Below are 20,201 nucleotides of genomic sequence, written 5' to 3' on the forward strand. Positions count from 1 at the left end.
ATTTTAATTGGGTTTGGCAAAGGGAGACTGTATATAGTATATAAAAAAATATTCTTATTCAGTTATTCTCCCTATAGGAACTGATTGCATATTAAAAATATTTGAAATTGGCATTTCTAATTTGCAGAGAAATAAATAGCAAGAAATGTGTAAAAGGAAATTAAAACTTAATATGTTTTTTGTGTTGTTTTATTTGTCAGTATGATGCAAATATTTTTGCCATAATAAGTAGTAAGTAAGGGACAAGTGCAATCAGAAAGAAGACATTGTGCAGGAAACAAAACGTGTTTTCCATAAAAAGAAACCTTTATTCATTTCATAGATAGTATAAAACTCTTTTAAGTTAAAAGCACATACTCAATAAATGTGATTCAGCTCTTCTAGTATATTGTTCTGGACGGACAGACAGACAGACAGACGGACGGACGGACGGACGGACGGACGGACAGACAGACGGACGGACAGACAGACAGACAGACAGACAGACAGACAGACAGACAGACAGACGGACAGACAGACGGGCGGACGGTGAGTCTTGCTCTCAGCTTGCGAGCAGAGAATCACCGAACACGTTTCCGTAGGAGGTTTTGAGGAAGTGGACGTAGTTCTGCAGGCTGCGGTTGGTGGAGTCGGCCTGCTCCAGCCGGTCCTTCAGGTTCTGCAGCTGACTCTTGAAGCGACGCTCCATCTGCACAAGAACAAACACAGGGAGAACCATTAAGCACCAGGTTAGGTTTAGTTTATTTTTAGTTTTACTCAGAGAGGTGGCGAACCTCGTCTTTGCTCCGCTGCGTCTGGCTCAGCTCGGTTCTGGCTCGGCTCAGCTGACTCTGCAGGTCCAGAGCCTTCGACTGCGACGCCCGCTCTTTGGCCAGAACCCGGTGCACGCTGTCGTCCACCTGCACGAGACAGAGGACGGACGTTTACAGACAGTTTACAGATATTTATCAAGTTTGAACTTCAGTTTTGGTTTGGTTTTTTTAAATGACCACAATCATGATAGATGATCAAAGATGTGACACAACAGCTGCTTCATTGGTGCAGTTGAATACATAAGTGACATAAAGACTAAGAGATGAGGCTGAAAAGTGTATATGTGTCTATGTGTGATGTGAAACTATGGAACAGACTAATGAATAAATTAAAGTAATGTCCAAACATGGAGCATTTCAAAATAAAGTACAAAAACATAACAGTTACAGGGAAGATGGTGTTCAAACAAAAACCTGAACTACAAGTACTTTTTTATTTACCTTTTCTAACAATGTAATTAAGGACAATTAAGGAAGTGGGACAAGTCATTTATTTATGACTCACTCCTTTTCGAATATGTATGATTCTGCTTTTGTGTTTTTGTTTCCAAATTTTGTTCTTCAACCTGTTTATGTTATTAACATATGAAGGAACAAACTGAAATTGTGCCTTGTTTTGTTTTACATGTTCAAAATGAATATTAAATAAAAAAAAAATAAAAAAAACACGTCTCTGGTAATAATAACAGTGGTTTGAGTAGAAACACTTATTCTGGGTTTAAACCTGTGAATTTCCATCAACACCTGTGAGTTTTCTCAACATTTTATGAATGAATGAAGTGAAACTAAATGTTATATTCAGTCACATTATTAAGATAGAGAGCCTGAACCCCAGTGATGATGACTTCATGTGGACAAGCTGCTGTGAATCGTCCATTAATGCATCTCTCCAGCTCTTTTATCACTTGTGCTGTTGGGTTTTTAAACCTGGACAATAGTCACTTTAATCTTTTGAGTTGTCTGATTTTTTTTCTTTCTTTTTTAATCCATGTTATCTTGATAGTGTTCCCTCAGTTTAACTAATTAATCATTTATTGATTGTAGTACTATTTCTATTATGTGTGCTATCCTGTTCTGGGGCTTCACATTTAAAACTTTAACTTGATGCATGGAGCTGAGGTGTTAGTGCAGGAGTGAGTCAATGGACGTGGGTCGCTGCAAACTGAACTGCCCTCTCGGATAAATAAAGTTGAATTGAATTGAACTGAATTGAGAAGTAAAACACAAAACGATGAGAAGCAAAGAGAGCGATGAGACGTTTAGCTGTTGTTGTGCCTGTGTCTGGTCTCTGACCTGTCTCTGAGCGTCGTCCACGGCCTGCTGCAGCTGTCGGGACAGGACGCTGCACTCGGAGCTCTTCTCCTCCAGCTGCTGCTGGACGCCGCGGATCCCTGCGTCCTTGGAGCTCAGAGCCTGAGACATGTCCTTGTTCTCCGCCCGCAGGTCCTCCACCCGCCTGCAGCACACACACAAACACAAACCAACACTCACTCACCATGTTTCCATCCACACGTTTTTATTCACATTAAGCAACATGCAATTAAAAATGCCTCATGGAAACAGTGAAATTCAATTAAATGTCATGAATAATATTGTTAAAAAGTTAATACGGTCGATCTCATTAGATTTTCTCTTGATCGATACAAAGTTTATGTGGCAAATGCTGATGGGAACGGTTCTTTGCTGAATAAATGTGAGTTGAGATCATGTTTTATATCAATTCTGCTGCGTATTCCAGCTGATCAAAGACACGGCGGGAGTAAACAAAGAAAGATGCAGGTGTCAGCACTAGGGATGGGACTAAAATCGACACATGCTCCCCTCGACAAAAAAAATTGAGTGTTGACTTGTCGAGGGAGCGGGGCTTGTGGGATTTCCATGTGTAAATTGCATTTTGTCTTTCAATATTTCCTATTCAAATAAACAGCAGAAAGTGCCACTTTTCCCCGAATGAAATAAAATATTTTAAATAAAACAAATCCACTTTTTCTAAATGGGATAGCCACTTGAGTTGACCCTCATTCTACTTCACATGTGATGGGAGCGTGCGCGCATGCTGACAGGCGACAGAGTCAAGAGATCAGCTGTTCGGGCTCCCTGCAGTCTCAGGTGATGGTGCGCTGTTGATGACGAGTCCGGCTCCGCAAAAAGGGCAAAACCACGGGCAAAACAGGTAGAGGAGAAAAAGAAAAAATGTGTAACTGTGTGTCCTTCGTAGAGGACAGCGGACATGCACGAAAACAAAAAAAAGAAAAAGAAAAGAAACCGAATGCGTGCTGCCTCGTCCGCTCGTGCCGACAGCGGTGTTAATAAACCACAACAAAAGCACGTGTAGCCGCCGCCACCCCCCACATATCTGCTGCTGCTGTTAAAAAAAAAAGGGCCGACAATTCGACAAAAAGTCGACACATGGGCCTTGACAATCGATTTTCCAAATCCCGTGTCGTTCCCATCCCTATTCAGCACATGACGTCACGGAAACACACTGGAACCGGCATTAGTTGCATTCATGTTTTTATCCATCTGCAGATAATTCGATCGACAGGTGGATGGAAACACGGTTACAGTCTGTCCACAGTGACCGTGCAGCGGGTTTATGGTCTGTCCTGTTCCTGTTCCGTACCTTTCTAAGATGTGTATTTTCTCCTTGAGGACGTTGTTCTCCTCCTGCAGCAGCAGGTTCCTCTGCTGCAGCGTCTCCAGCTGAGCTCCTTGCTGCTCCACCTGAGAGGAGGAGGAGGAGCACATCCACAGGTCACACACTCTTCACTGTAAAACACCACACAGATTCATCCTGAGTCGCTGCAGCCCAGAGTTTCTCTCCAGCTGAACTGGGATCAGGTCGTTTGTGTTCACTTCAGTTCAGTTCAGAGCTTCATTGTCCCTCCAGGGGAAATTTGATTTGCAACAGTACAGTGACATAGAACAAAGTCGCAGTGTAAAGCACCAACCAAGTTGATAAGAATAATCCTAAACAGAGTAAAAACAGAAGTATAAAAGAAGTGAAGAAGTGAAACCTGTCGTCAATTTAAAAGGCCAACATTTGTATTTTAAAAAAAGGAGGCGATTTATGGCGACAGAAGAGAGGAAAAGTTTATTTTCCTTTGAAAACTGACGACATAATCTGTTCTCTCTAGTTTATAACCTGTTCTCACCTGCTGCTATCTATCTATCTATCTATCTATCTATCTATCTATCTATCTATCTATCTATCTATCTATCTATCTAGTTTGAGAAACTAACACGAGGTCATGCTGCCCTCTTGTGGTCAAAGTGGAGAACGACTTCATGTTACACTTGGACACTAAAGTCTGGAAATGTAGCAGAGTTAAGATAAAATCCTGCATAGTTCCTCTTGAATATGTAAGTTTCTGACTTTCCAGTCACATTTAACAACAAATAAAAACAACTGGTGCTGTTTTCATTTGTTTGAATTTATCTTACGAATACATTTTCCTGTGCTTCTTTTATTCTACTATTTATTATTTTTATCCTTGAGAGAAAGCCACACATGCAGTTTGTATAAGACAATAAATACTGCTATAATAATACTCTTCCAACCGTACAACAACACATTTTTTGTGACTGAGAGAATATCCACGGTTTTTCCTCCTAAATTTGTGACTTTAATATTTTGTCGTGGTGGTGAGTGTGTTTCTGCACTGCAAAAAAAATCAAATATCTTACCAAGAATATTTGTCTTATTTTTAGTCAAAATGTCATTTCTAGTCAAAACAAATCTCATTATACTTAAAATAAGACTCATCACATTAAAAAGCAGCTTGTTTTTAGACACTTTTTCCTTCTTTCAAGCAGATTTTCACTTGAAATAATCTGATAGTGGAGCAAGTTTTTCTTTTTTATTACAAGCACAAAAAACTTGCTTTCACTGACAGATTTTTCTACTTATTTCAAGTGAAAATGATCTAAAAACAAGTTCATTTTAGGTGATGAGTCTTATTTTAAGTGGAAGGGGATTAGTTTTGACTAGAAATGAGACATTTTGACAAGAAATAAGACAAATATTCTTAGATAAATTTTGAGTTTTTGCAGTGTGTCTCCGAATTCTCAACACAAGTCATTTATTTAACTCTGAAGCTGTTTAATTAAGGTAAAAAAATGTAGCAGAGTTCCTCTTTAGATACATTTCCGTGTGTGTTTTAACTCCCAGTACCTTGTGTCTGACGTCAGCGAGGGCCGAGCTGTGCTCCGCGCTCCTCCTCTCGTGGGCGTCGGCCTCCTGCTGGGCGTCGCGGAGCTGCTGCTCGCTCCTCCTCAGCCGGTCGGGCAGCGCCTCCAGCTCGCGGAGCCGAGCCAGCAGCTCCCTCCTCACCTGCTCCTTGTCCCGCTCCAGGTTCACCTGCAGCTCCAGCGCCTCCCGCTGCGTCGCCTCCAGCTTCAGCCGCCGCTCCTCCGCCTGCAGACGAGCCTGCTGCACCTGCACGGGGTCGGAGAGAGTTAAACAAAACAGGTCAAAACAAATAAATCAATCAATTTAGAGATACTTTATTGATCCCAAAGTATCCAGTAGCGCACATAACATAACATATGATAATATAATATAATATAACATAACATAATGTAATAATAATATAATATAATTAGATTAGATTAGATTAGATTATACTTTATTATCAGATCACTCTGAAATTTGTCTTGCATCCCATGACGTCCAAAGTTTCACATAAATAATAACAAAATACAAAAAAACCCAAAAACATAAATGTATGTAATATAGTATAACATAAAATAACATACTGGTAATGTAATCAACATAATGTAATATAATATAATATAATATAATATAATGCAATATAGTATAACATAATATAATGTAATATAATATAATACAGTATAACATAACATAATCTAATATAACGTAATATAGTATAACATAACATAATTTAATATAATATAATGTAATATAGTATAACATAATATAATGTAATGTAATATAGTTTAACATAGCATAATGTAATATAATATAGTATAACATAACATAATATAATATAATATAATATAGTATAACATAACATAATGTAATGTAATATAGTATAACATAAAGTAATATAATATAATGTAATGTAATATAATATAATATAACATAACCTAATGTAATATGATAACATAACATAGGATAATATAATATAATGTAAGGGCATATTAGAGTAGAATAAAACAAAGATAAGAAAAGTAAGAAAAAATCGACACACTACATATCCATGTAGCACCGCATTATAATGTAATACATTTTCACCTCATGATGTAATAACGCTACATTTTGTAATAAAATTCTTTAACGCAATATGTAAAAAACTTCGCCGCATTTTGTAATAAGTTGTTACATAACACACCGAATTATTACATATTTCTAATTTAAAAAAGTGCAACACAGCAGTTCCTTGCCATGTACATCAATATGTTACTAAAATCAGAATAAATAGAAGAAATTGTGCCAAATTAAATATGCATAATGTATAAACTGTGCTATGGCTGAAAGAACTGTGCAAATACAGCTGTGCAAACAGTTGTTGTTACTGGTTTTTTTCCCATCGCCGTAGCTCGGCAGGGTTACAAACGAGTTTCTGAGTTGTTATTTCTAAACACAGATACATGTGGTTTGGTGACTTCACCTTCTTCTTGTATTTCTCCATCGTAGTTTCGTACTTTCTGATCGATAACTTCAGCTGACGAGCTTCGGCCTGGATTCCCCTGAGCTTCTCCTCGGACGACGCCGACTCCGCCTGAACGTTCAAGAAACACACAAACAGTTACAAATAAACAGCGTTAAACGTTTCCCCCGTTACCGTTACTGACAATAAAATTTGCCCGTTACTTGACTCAAGATGTTGCGTCACAAAATAATAATAATAATAATACACCCGTTAAAGTGTAGTAAACTATACACATTTTTTCCAGTCCATCAACTAGTCGGATAAAAGCCGTTTGTCTTTTTTTTCTACTTGTATATAGAATTAAAGGTAATACTTTATAATAAATACACACTATTAAGCATTAGTAAATACTGAATTCTTCATTTATAACACATTAATACTCATTAGTATGTAGTTTCTAAACACATTTAGTGCTTATCAATGACGAGTAAAACATTTTTAACTGTGTTTATAAATGATGAATTCCGTATTTAATGCTTAAATAATGCTTAATAGTGTGTACTTATTATAAAGTGTTACCGAATTAAACATATTTTTGTGTTTTGAGTCATATATGTATGTACTATATATATATATATAAATCCAAATACATTTGTGAATCTTTTTTTTACACATTTATTAATTTCTGTGTGAATGTATTAATTCTGAGACTGTTTTGGCTCCGTAACGTTCTGTTATTGTGACGACAAGATGACGATGTGATAAACAGATAGAAAATTATTTAGATAATTCATATAAATATATATATATATATTAAAATACAGAACTGTGTGGAGAGATACTGAGTGAGTTGGTTGGTTCCAGATAAACGGGAGGTTAGGGAGGGGGCAAATCCAAGTAATTTCACATACTTGAGCATTTTATTCAGGGTTCCTACACATTTGACATTTCAAAATTCCATACTTTTTCCAAACCCTAATTTCCAGACTTCTCTGTAAAAAAAAAATTCAAATAATTTGTGACATTTGAGTAATTAGATGTGTATCATGTAAATAAATTATGCAATTAATTGTTTGTTGTCATTATTCTGAATTTGTATGCCATTATGTCACCAAATATTTTCCAGGAGATTATAGCTAGGTAAAATAGCGCATACAAAATCATTTTCCCAGGCCAGGAGACTTATCCTGTTTAAATGGAAAGATGCTTCCCCCCCCAACGTATGGCCAATGGATAAGGGAAGTTATGAGTTATGTTCATTTAGAAAAAATTAGATATACTGTAAGAGGGACCACTAGAAAATTCTATGTCATTTGGCAGCCATTTATCTCCTTTGTGGAAGGCACGGCAGCTATTAACATATCTATGTAACCCAAATGTATGTTTTTTTTTTTTGTTTTGTTTTTTTTTCTTCTTCATTTTCACTTCGTTATAGTCTTCTTTTTTATTCACCTAGTCTGTGTATGTGTCAATCTGGATGTATTGAAATTTTCTTGGGTTCCAGTACAAGTGGGTGGGGGGCACGGGAAGTTTGTTTGTTTGGACAGGAACTAATCTTGTTTGTTCCATGTGTGAATTGTATTTCTTGTGTTTGTTATATTTGAAAAATAAAAAAGACCTTGATCAAAAAAAAAAAAATCATTTTCCCAAATAACTTCAGATAAGACAAAACTCAGATACCGGTAAGTATTAAGATAAATACATTTCCATACAAAAGTTTCCATTTTCCATACTTTTCCAGACCTGGAAATGTATAAAATCAAATTCTATACTTTTCCATACTTTCCATACTTGCGTAGGAACTAGGGATGAGCGAGTACAGCATTATCTGTATCTGTATCTGTATCTGTTAACCATATGAATTATCTGTATCTGTATCTGTACTCGGAGTGGGCGGGGCCTAAACCGGAAGTGGGAGGGGTTTAACCCAGAAGTGGGTCGGGTTGTCTTGAAATGGGCGAGGCTTTAACCGGTATGTTATTTTAAGCATGCAATTGATATGGATTGATCAGAAATTGTTATATTTATTGCTGATTAGAAAACTATTTACAGGACAGCATCAGCATTGAGCTTCAGATCAATGCGGTTTTGATCATGATAGCAAACAAACTATTCATTTACACAACAAGTTTTGCAACAAAGAATACAACACATGTGGTTGCAATTATTAAGTAAAATGTAATGAACAAGAGTTTTCATACTCAACATAACTTTCTTTTTTTTACTTAAATTTTTTTTTTAAATGATCAGTGTGATTTTAAATTTTTAACTTTATTTTATTTCCACACCAGGTGTGTGTGTGTGCGAGTAAGAGAGAGACAGAGACAGCTGAATGTCAGCTACTCTGTGTATCACTCATTATTCTGTATCACTGATCATGAGAGAGGGAGAGAGAGAGAGTGTGTGTGTGTTTTGTAATAGGCCTATTATTTATACCACTACTATTTTTTTTAAAGAAATACAGAAAGAAAGTGTCAGACACTCAGTGCGTGAACTGATTAGCGCCAGCTGACGGTTTAAAAAAAAAAAAACTCCGACGAACGGCGGAGAGAGAGAGAGCGTGTGTGGAAAAAAAAATAAAAAATCTCCGACAGGCAGAGACGCAACGCGAGTCGGCACCACGTCTGAACGAACCCACGTTTACCAGAACTCTACTGGTTCATAAGTAAGTGACTGAAGTAATAACAAAGCTGAAGCTGAAGAAACCCTAAACGTTAAGGGAGAAGACCCACGAACCTGAGAGACTGAGGGAGAGACAGAGAGAGACAGACAGCTGTCAGCTGTTCTGTGTGAGTGATCAGAGCGGGACACAGCAACACACCTGCATGTGTGTAGGGGAGGGGCTGTAGCCTATCACAGAACGCAGACACAGTCAGCTACCCAATGAGGATTTTCATTCAATCTTTTTTTTTTTTTTTTCCGAGCACAGATATTGACTCGTATTACTCGTATAATACTCGTACTCGGCAAAAGTGCTTTATCCGTACCGGATACTCGTTTCAGCCGAGTATCCGGCTCAACTCTAGTAGGAACACTGTTTATTAAAAGAAAAAGAAGTGAAGAAACGGTGGAAAGAGAAACTGTGAGGTCGTCTGGTGTCGATTTCCCCCTGAACGCACCTTGAGCCTCTGGTTGTCCAGCTTGGCGGAGGCGTTGTCGGCGCTGAGCTGCTGCACCTGATCCCTGAGCTGCTCCCTCTCCGCCCGACTCTTCTCCTCGGCCGAGCGAAGCTGAGAGTTCATCTCCGTCACTCGGCTGAGGCGGAAACAGAGAGAGAGAGAGAGAGAGAGGAAAAGAAAACAACGTCTAAACTGAACTAAACGTTTGATGTTATGATATTTTTTAGCGGGGGGGAGAGGAGGAGGAACTCACAGTTTGAGAGCGGAGACTTCCTCCTCCAGCTGAGTTTTAGCAGCGGCTTCTTTAGAGTGACGGAGACACCAGTCGCTGGACGTGGACAGAGCCTGAGCCAACTGGGCTTCCTTTAACACACACACACACACACACACACACACACACACAGAGAACATGTCTCCTGATTAATGTCAGTAACACGTCAGAAAAGGCCGAAGCTGGGACGCAAAACTAAATGCAGAACAATTTTTAAAGGGAAACTTCAACATTTTGGCAAATTGGCCCATTGCCATAATCCCTATAGTCGTAGCAGTAGGTTTGTTACCTTTAATTGTCGGTGCAAGCTATTTTTAGAACGGCGGAGCAGAGCTGTAAGCTGCTCAGAGCTACGCTACAGAGGCTCATTATGGGATTTCTTGGTTTCCCTCATCAAACTCATCAAATACACAATCCAACAACTCCACAACGCTCTGGTGGACAAGTTGTGACCTGCACATTCACCACGCTATGAGATAATAACACAACGTTACCAGACAGAGTTGTTTTAGAGGGAAATGCAGAGACTGTTGATGAAAATCTGCCCCTGAAGGCAACGTGCATCAGTGGTTTTGCATGAATTTAACGTTCTCAGGGAAACCAAGAAATCCCATGAGCCTCCATAGCAGCTCTGAGCAGCTCACGGCTCTGCTCCGCCATTCTAAAAATAGCTTGCACCGACAATTAAAGGTAACAAACCTACTGCTATGACTATAGGGATTATGGCAATGGGCCAATTTGCCAAAATGTTGGACTATCCCTTTAAAAAGTGAGTGAAGGCGACACAGACGGACTGTCTGACGTTTCTGTTCTCACACGTGTGTTTGTTGGATGTGTGTTTCACTGGAACGACGTCTCAACTTCGCTAGAACCTGATTTGTATAAAAGCTTCGGATCACCGTAGTCACCACCGCCGCCGCCGCCGCCATCGGTGATAAAACAACTGATTTGCATGCAGGTGAAACCACAGACAGGTCTGTGGACCGGCCTTCCTGTCACTGGCCACATGAACGATTCAGTTCGGTTACAATTCACGAGACTACGATTCGGTTCAATTCAATTACACGGCGCTGCATTTCAATGCTTCACATCCTGAATTTTCTATGTTGCCACACACAGGGTTTTTTCATTATTAAACAAAATTGTCAGATAAATATGATAACTTTTGAGTTTCATGAAATTAAAGAGAAAATATAATGTAAATACATTTCCACAATACAGCAGCTCATCAAATACTCGTGCTCAGAGCTACGCTACGGAGGCTAATGGGATTTCTTGGTTTCCCTCATCAAACTCATCAAATACACAATCCAACAACTCCACAACGCTCTGGTGGACAAGTTGTGACCTGCACATTCACCACGCTATGAGATAATAACATAAATGTAACATTACGACACATGAAGCAAATACTCTGAACTATTTGCGCTTTTGAAATCCCTCCGCCCAGCAGCCGTGTCTGGAAAGTAGTTCCGGCTGCATTCGCCTCTAAATCAACTCTGTCTGGTAACGTTGTGTTATTATCTCATAGCGTGGTGAATGTGCAGGTCACAACTTGTCCACCAGAGCGTTGTGGAGTTGTTGAATTGTGTATTTGATGAGTTTTGTGTTCACTGAGCAGCTCACGTCTCTGCCCTGCCGATCTCAAAACAACATGCACCGGCGATGATGAACCTACTGCTATGACTATAGGGATTATGGTGAGAGGACGATCTGACTAAATGTTGAACTATCCCTTTAACATAAAAGAAAAATAAATCATAAAACATCATCAAACTGAATTATTTGAATCTAAAAAATCGATTATTTATGTGACATTGTGTATTTCCAGCACCGACCTTCTCCCTCAGCCTCTCCGCCTGCTCTCTGGCCGCCTCCTCGGCGCGCTCGGCCTGCTGGGCGAGGCGGCTCAGAGCCTCCTGGTCGCGGCGGCGGCCCGGCGGCTCGGCCTGCTGGTCCGTCTGCTGCTGCCTCTGGGCCTGCAGCTCGGCCTGGAGGAGCTGGAGCTGCTGCTGCTGCTGCTCCCGGCTCTGCTGCATCCTCTGGTCACACCACCACACACAGTTAGTGGAGACATGTTAAAGAGACGCCGTGTTTATATCCATCAGCTGTTCATATAAATGTCCCGTTTTATTAAAGGCCCCATGCTGTGCACTTTTCTCTGGGTTTATTTACCTGCTGATATCCCTAACAAGATGTATCATTGGTTTTGAGTACCTGTGATCTGCTTAATATCGTTTCTACTGCCCCTTTCTGTTGCCTCTTTCTGGAGTTCTAGCAGGCACAGGTCATTTGGCCAATCAGAAGAGAGAATGAGAACCTCTCCTCTGATTGGCTGTTGAGTGGCATGTGGTCGGGCCAATCACAGGCAAGTAGGGCTGTCCCAAACGATTATTTTTCTCCCGATAAATCTATCGACTATTTTTTCGATTAGTCGATTAGTCTAACGATTAATTTTTTGACTAATCTAACGATTATTTTTTGGTTGACGATTAGTCATTTACAAAAAAACACTGAACACTCTTTCTGGTGTGCATTCCTCTAAATCAGTGGTTTTAAAATTTCAATATGCACGAATCTAATTTGATAACCTCACAACCTCAGAACAAACAAAGCTCTGTGGACCCCCTGACATCTCTGACGCCCCCCTGAGGGGGGCCCCGACCCAAGGTTGGGAACCAATGCTCTAAATAATCTTTTTTTTGGAGGGGAAAAACTGTGCCACATCAGTTTGCTTTAACCTGGAAAATAGACAGATGAAGCAGAGTGCACACTGAAATATTAGCACAATGATTTTGAATAGGCACATTTATTTAGTAGCCTATAGTCCCAGTGTGAATTATGCTGTCTGATCAGGAAACACCAGAAATCTCCATGGATAAGTGAAACCACAACAATATAAAGTCCTCACAGTGTGACTTTTACTGTTTCTACCGTTTTCTTTTATTGTTTTATTATCGTTATCTCCTGTTTTTCAACTTTGTTTCTTTGTTACTCTGCTGCTGCCTCTTTTTATTCATTTATTTTCATATATATATATATATATCATATTACTCGTACTGTTGTTGTCATTTCATCCTTGCACCTTGTATGAGCCCACATTTGCACCTTTTTCCCTGCTGATTTAATGTCTTACTTACTATCTGCAATTATCAATTAGTGCAATATTTTTAATACCACTGGGTTGTTTTTCCACACTTACTTTTCTTTTTTACTGTATATTGTAGCTGTGCATGTGGAAAATAAAACGCTGACCTGCTGTTTAGTTGCAGCATCATTTAATCTGAAGCTTAAAATGTACTCGGACTTTTTTATTTGTTTTTATTAAATGTTGTTTATTTTGGTCTTTTTCAGTATTGTTTATATTATAATTATTATTTTCATTTCTGCCGTTATGTTCAAGATGTTTAAAGTGTTGGATGTTGATGTATAAATACAAGAACCAATAGATATGTCTAAAAAAAATTGTGTTTTTCACCCAATAAAAACATCTGACAGTTAAAGTGTGTGTGTGTGTGTGTGTGTGTGTGTGTGTTTTACTGTATTTATCAGAAAAGCAAACGTTTTTCAGTTTGTTGTCGTAACGATGAGTCAGATTTTCTGTCCCTTTAACAAGGAGATGAACTGTGCAACAACATGTTGTTTGTTGAAAAAGAAACAATCTGGTGTAGAGTTTAAATCTGGAGCACAGACGGCGATGGTTTATAACCAGGACGTGTTTCATTTAGTACAGAGCTGCACAATATAAAACAAGACGCTGCATTTACATGAGCAGATGTTGTGATTTCAGTGTGAACGGTGACTTATTTTATCTTTATAAAAGAAAATAATAACATGCAGCACCTGTGATTTGGATATTATCTCATGTGCAGCTCTCATACAGGCGTTTTTTTAACATTTACTGTGCAAAACTGCAACAGAGGATGCAAAACCTTTTCTCAGGTCACGTCCATCTCTGAACAGACAATTAAATGACTTTTGACAATAAAATAAAAACCGTCTCTTTACCATAAAGTGTGTGTCAGATGGACGCAGCAGCTCTGCGCTCTCCCGCTAAGCACTTTAAATTATCTCTGTTAGTTATTATTTTTGCTTTTCTTTTTCCTTTTCGCATCTGGAGGTTTTGCTCCAACAATATTTCATTGTAAATGCACAATGACAAATAAATAAATCTTAATCTATCTAGATATTTATAGTCCAGTAATTTTAGGCTAAAAAAGGGGTCAACGTTGAACTAATTGCAACAGAAGCAAACTCAACTGCTTTTGTATCCTCAACATGTCCTGAGTAACGGGGAAAAAAGCCCCGAAGAATCCCATTAGGGGAAAGTTTCCCATTGGGGGAAAGTTTCGAAAAAGACCCAAATATATCCCATTTATACGCCTATTAATTAGGATGTGGCTGTCTTGAAAAATGGAAACGGTGGAATTTATGCAAATGTAGGCAAATTTGCTCATGTTAACAAAGAATTTCAAAAAACTTTTAATACATTTTTTGTTTGTCTTAATGTAAATAATCAACTCAGTAATTTTCATGGAGATATCTAAAGGTTAAAATTTTTACATGAGAAAAATAATTAATAGGCGTATAAATGGGCTATATTTGGGTCTTTTTCGAAACTTTCCCCTAATGGGATTCTTCTGGGCTTTTTTTCCCTCATTCAGGACATGTTGAGGATACAAAATCAGTTGAGTTTGCTTCTGTTGCAATTTGTTCAACCTTTCTTCATAAAAAGACTGGACTATTAGAGCATACGAGCACATTCTTTTGTTTTGTGCATATATACTGTATGTATGCATCAGTGGAGGATTCAGGCCTGGTGTGAAAACACATTGTTTCCCATGTGTTTTGAGCAGAAACCAGAGCGTGTTCTGAGTCGTGTCCACAGACCTGGACCTGAGCGGCCAGCTGGATCTTCTCGGCCTCGGCTCGGCTCAGCTGAGACTCCAGATGGTCGCGCGTCGACTCCAGGATCCTGGAAAGCTCCTCGGTCGTCTTCACGGTGTCCTGCTGCGGCGGAGGAGAGGGAGAGAAGGAGACGACGGTGAGATGAGACGTTTAAGATGATAATCATTATTTTATATCTATATTATACAGTATGTTTATTTCAGTTTTCTTCACCCTTTCGAAGTCCAGGTGCTCGGCGAGCTTCGACGCCTCCTTCTCCCTGTGCGTGAGTTTGGCCACAAGTCGCTGCAAGAGAAGTAGAGAAACAAAGATCAGCCTTCTCTCGAGAATCGAGTGGAACTGGTTCTAACATTTTGATTCCATCAGAGTCGTTGAGAAGTTTTCATTTAGTTTATTTATTAAATGCGGAACTCTTGAAACGTGCTCTCTGGCTGGATTTTCCCTTCAGGCTGCCGTACAAACATGGCGGCGCAAGATGGCGACGCTCTCTAAAGCAAGACACTTGTTATATGTAAATATAAAAGAAGAATTATAAGGCTACGAAAACCAAACAAATTTTATTTTATAGGGATTAAACACTTATACTAATATATTCATGGGTAGTATATTCAGATTTTGCCAATAAACCTTGACAATTATTACACGTTGGACATTTAAGATAATCTATAGCTTCATACATTTAAGACCCCTACTCCCCTTCCGCCAGCCCCACAAACAGAATCTAATTCTCTTTCTTTTGTTTTTGTTTTTTTTGGGTTGCTATAGAGTGAGTTACTTAACCATTTATTTATTTGAGTTATAATATGAATTTATGGTGTGTGTATTAAAAGAGAGATATGTATGCACACACTGATTACTGTATATGTTATGATCTAGTAAACGCAGAGACTGCTTGCTGAAAAACTGTCCTTGAAGGCAACGCGCCATCAGCGGTTTTGCATGAATTTCCCTCTAAAACAACTCTGTCTGGTAACGTTGTGTTATTATCTCATAGCGTGGTGAATGTGCAGCTCACAACTTGTCCACCAGAGCGTTGTGGAGTTGTTGGATTGTGTATTTGATGAGTTTGATGACGAGGGAAACCAAGAAATCCCATTAGCCTCCGTAGCGTAGCTCTGAGCAGCTCGCGGCTCTGCTCCGCCGTTCTAAAAACAGCTTGCACCGACAATTAAAGGTAACGAACCTACTGCTATGACTATTATAGGGATTACGGCAATGGACCAATTTGCCAAAAATGTTTAAACTATCCCTTTAAAAGATTTGTAATCGAGAATTGTTTAATGTCAATCGATGCCCGGCCCTGATGTGGATGTTGATGTTACCTGGCTGGAGGCAGGTGAACATCTGGATGAAGGTGGGAAACGGCTGCTACTCACGATGTTCTCTGCTTCGCTGTGGCTCAGCCTCTTCCTCAGGGCGTCTTTCTGCTCCGACCACAGCAGCGTCTCTCTCTGCGGAAACAAACCAAGCAGCAGGCGGCCATGTTGTCGGCTTCTGGGTTCATTTGAGATTTTTGGTAACCCTTTAAACTTACAGGCCGCTAATTACGTGATAATGTCTAAAAAATTGCCAAGAAATAATGGATAATTCTATAGTAATGTCGACAAATATAGCCAAGAAATAACATTGCAAATTGCAAAGAAAAAAATTAAAAAGCATGAAAAGCATGTGTAATCTTTTGCTTTATGAAAAACATGACATTACTATGAAAGTGACCATTATTTCTTGGCTATTTCTTGACATTATTACGTAATTAGCGTCATGTTAAGGAATATGATGCTGTGTATGTCAGGTGTAGGTTAATATACGCACACCTCAGGAGGCCTGTCATTGATTGGTTAAAACAAGGTAATCAGTAGATGGGAATTAACGTCAGATTTAGTCACGGATCACCTTCAAGCTCTCCTTGTCATTATTTGAATTAATTATACATCAACACCAGCATCTATATTGTTTTGTACCTCTTTTTTGTCTCTTTGTGGTCATTTTCAGTGTCTCTGTCATAATTTTGCTTCTGTTTACGGTGATTTTGTGCTTTTTTATGGTCATTTATGATCGTTTTGCTTCTATGTTTTGTCTCTTTGACATAATTTTCTATCTGTTTATCGATAATCTGGGACTCTGTTGATGTTTGCCGCGTCTTTAAGATCATTTTTGTGACTTTTAGTTGATGTTTTGCATCAGTTTCTGAATAAAAGGCCTCATCATTGCAGCTTGATCCAGTTAACGAAAAGTAGAAAACGTTTTTCTCACCAGATGTTTCATTTATAGTGTAACAAAAACAGAAAAGCACAAAACCCTCACATGTACAGATTACAGGTGATGGTGTGTTTACCTCGTGTTGACTCCACTCCCTGAGCAGCTCCCTGAGGCTCTGGTTGGTGCTGTCGAACATCTCCATCTTCTCCATCAGCAGCTCCTGCTGTCGACCCAGAGAAGACGCCTGCGGCTTCGACAGCCGCTTCTCCTGAGGAGGAAACAGAGAAAAAAAAGAGCAGATAAAGATTTGTCATCCTCATCCATCCTTCACTGTGTATCTACTGGGCTGTAAAAAAGGTATTTGCCCCCTTCCTGGTTTCCTACTTTTTTGCCTATTTGTCACACATAAATGTTTACAATCATCAAACCATTTTTAATATTTAATGAAAAGGCCGAAGAGTAGGAGTCAAGTTTAGAAAATGGCTTTTTAACACTTTCCAGAATTATTTTATATTTTCATTTTTTCTTGAATTTCTTTAGATCGCAACGTGACGTGTTGTTTCTTTAGATCTTTTAGCTTGTTTGCCTCCATCATTTAAAAACTACATTTCATATTTACTTGCGTTATCTTTGTCTAGTATTCAAATTTGTTTGATGATCTTAAACATTTAAGTGACAAATGTGCATCAAGTAAGAAATCAGCGCTGTAACGTGCAGCTGATTCACCTTAGTGAGGCTGTCGATCGTTTCCTTCAGCGCTGTCAGCTGATTGGCCACCGCCACGCCGTCGATCTCCGCTTCCACCAGCGCCCGCAGCAGCACGCCGGTCTCTCTGGGTTGAGCCCCGGAGTCGGACCTGGAAGTAAAGATGGAGGAAAAATCTCACTTTTTTTTTTTTTTTGGTCATTTGTGATCTGTTTATCGACGTTTGGCGTGAATTTAAGATCATTTTTGTTACTTTTTGTTGAGGTTTTGCACCAGTTTGTGATAGTTTTAACACTTTGTTTAGGTTTTGTGCCTGTTTTTAGTGTAATTTTGTATGTCTCTGGTTCTTTCACATGTCTTTGGAAGTAAAATGGAGGAAAAATCTATCTAGTTGTTATACTTGATATTTGATTGACAATTGACATTTTACCTCTGTGTTTATACCTATAAGTAGGACTCGGTTTAGTGAACTATGTATATAAAAATAGATGTAGCACAGCTAAAAGTGCTTAAATGAGGAGAAAATAAGAAGAGTATGATAAACTGCACGTTAGAGCCAGTTGCAAACTAAAAGTAAAACAATAAAGTCTAAACACAAAGAAATAAACTGCTTTTATCCAAGAACTTCTACGACCACTTTACATTTATGATGCACGATTCAACAAATGAAGTAAAATGAGAACGTGGTTTATTATTATTATTTATTATAGACAGTCTTTTAAAGGTGTGTTTATTGTTTTAATGTCTTTTATTTGGGACCTCAGAAGAAAACAGTGATAAAGTTGTTCATGTTTTGTTTTGAGTGCAAGATTTCGGCCTAAAGCGTTTTTATATTTCTTACTTCTTTAGTCGACGGACGCCCTCTTGCTCTTGCAGCAGGATGCTGAGGCTGGTGGACGCCGCCGCCGCCGCCTCCTCTTCCCGCTCATCTCCGTCGCCCTGACGACCCGACTGTCGCTGCACTCGGCCTCTCTGCTCGTATGACACAAACAAAACAAGCAGAACCCGTGCTCAGTAAACTTATGGTCGTCCTCCGTGAAACAAGACCGTTTCCTTCACAACCTGGTATGGGAGGAGAGATAATACGTTTTTGAACATATTTACTGCCTCTAAAGACAAACAGTGAAGTGATGAGAGACCTGGCACTTGTAGGAGCCCACATCTCTTCGGGAGGACAGTCTTCCAGGAGGAATCCACGGCGACCGGGCCTTTGACTTGGCTGTGTCGACCTTCAGCTGGGCATCCTTGGTCCTGTTCTGCAGAAGGAGACAGATTAAACTGGTTAAACACATAAGACTCACCGCAGCATCCTCATTTTTGAAAATAATAATATATTTAACAGTATTATTAGTGAAAACTAGGTACCAATATGTTTCAGAATTGCTTTGCATCTTTATGTGATTGTTTTGTGTCTGTCTATGAAGGTTTGGTACTTCTTTGTAGTCTTTTTATATCAGTACGGTCATTTTCAGGGTCACTGTGGACGTTTTTTTGTCTCTTTATGGTAACTTCTAGTGTCTCTGTCATAGTTTTAACCTTTACTTATGGTGATTTTCTGTCTTTTTATGGTCATTTGCCTCTATTTGTGTCTCTTTATGGTCATTTTGAGTGTCTCTGTCATAGTTTTACCTCTATTTATGGTGATTTTGTGTCTTTTATGGTCATTTGTGATCGTTTTGCTTCCATTTGTGTCCCTTTATGGTCATTTTGAGTGTGTCTGTCATGGATTTACTTCTACTTATAGAAATGTTGTGTCTTTTCGTGGTGACTTGTGATCGTTTTGCTTCTATTTATGCTTCTTTGACAACATTTTCTATCTCTTTATCAATATTTTAGGACTTTGTTGACGTTTGGCATGTATTTAAGATCATTTTCATAACTTTTTGCTGAGGTTTTGCACCAGTTTGTGATAGTTTTAACACTTTTTGTTTAGGTTTTGTGCCTGTTTTTGGTGTCATTTTTGTATGTCTCTCTTTCACTCTTTCATTTTGTATCCTGTGACTCCCGTGGGCGTGTCACCGGTAGATAATCACCTGTAATTAGGTGCTGTAAACAAACAAATCAGGTCACCTAAGTGGTGTTTTCAACATATGAACTACTGAATAAGTGCACGACGGATGTTTACAGTTTGGTTGACGGGTTTATATAGGTATTTCCAGGTGAATAAATGGGGGTAACAACCTGTGGGGTGCTGCTGCTGGGGCTCCTCCTCATGTGAACATGTACAGGTGTGGTCTCCGGTACGTGGACATGAACCAGCGGCGGCGGCGGCGGCGGCGTCCGAGGTGATGAATCCCGGGTTTTCATTCCTTCGAGACGCTACAAACAACATTTAAATCGTGTTTCGAGGTGGTTTAAACCGGACCAGAGCGGAATTAAAGCCGGGCAGCGCATCGTTACGTTAGCTCGGTAAGTTAGGCTACATGTTTCCTGAATAAGACAACAAACAAATCTCGACTTTTGTCTGCCGCTGCTGCTGCCGCTGCTGCGTAGCCACGAACGACGGTTGTTTGGATGTTTCGACAAACGAGCCCGCTGATTGGCTCGTTTGCAAGATCTCGCCCTGTGATTG

General features: G+C 39.3%; 1 protein-coding gene across 2 annotated transcripts; it reads right to left on the minus strand.

Annotated features, from left to right (window-relative positions):
- Positions 1 to 284: 284 nt before the first annotated feature.
- On the minus strand, positions 285 to 20,040 carry LOC146980938 (outer dense fiber protein 2-like). Of its 2 annotated transcripts, none has more exons than XM_085785850.1 (18): positions 19,811 to 20,040; positions 18,769 to 18,885; positions 18,471 to 18,601; positions 17,651 to 17,780; positions 17,061 to 17,192; positions 16,102 to 16,176; positions 14,939 to 15,010; positions 14,708 to 14,824; positions 11,656 to 11,859; positions 9,800 to 9,909; positions 9,547 to 9,682; positions 6,446 to 6,556; positions 4,987 to 5,250; positions 3,436 to 3,536; positions 2,106 to 2,268; positions 774 to 899; positions 500 to 688; positions 285 to 380 (listed from the first exon to the last, which is right to left on the minus strand). In XM_085785850.1, the coding sequence occupies exons 1-17, from the start codon at positions 19,934 to 19,936 to the stop codon at positions 542 to 544; spliced, it is 2,262 nt and encodes a 753-aa protein (XP_085641976.1). In that variant the 5' UTR covers positions 19,937 to 20,040; the 3' UTR covers positions 285 to 380; positions 500 to 541. The 2 variants fall into 2 exon arrangements, with proteins under 2 accessions (XP_085641976.1, XP_085641975.1); XM_085785849.1 differs by having other exon boundaries at positions 19,808 to 20,040.
- Between the last annotated feature and the right edge of the window lie 161 nt (positions 20,041 to 20,201).

Source organism: Trachurus japonicus, chromosome 9, assembly GCF_045865225.1.
Source record: "Trachurus japonicus isolate A0001 chromosome 9, Traja_1.0".
In the NCBI taxonomy this organism is placed as follows: Eukaryota; Metazoa; Chordata; class Actinopteri; order Carangiformes; family Carangidae; genus Trachurus; species Trachurus japonicus.

Coding starts and splice junctions, on each gene's coding strand:
- LOC146980938 (XM_085785849.1), bottom strand. CDS start 19,936: ATGAAAACCCGGGATTCATCACCTCGGACGCCGCCGCCGCCGCCGCCG. Junction 17,781..18,470: donor GGCGTCCGTCGACTAAAGAA/GTAAGAAATATA, acceptor CTTTACTTCCAG/GTCCGACTCCGGGGCTCAAC. Junction 11,860..14,707: donor AGCTGGCCGCTCAGGTCCAG/GTCTGTGGACAC, acceptor TGGTGTGACCAG/AGGATGCAGCAGAGCCGGGA.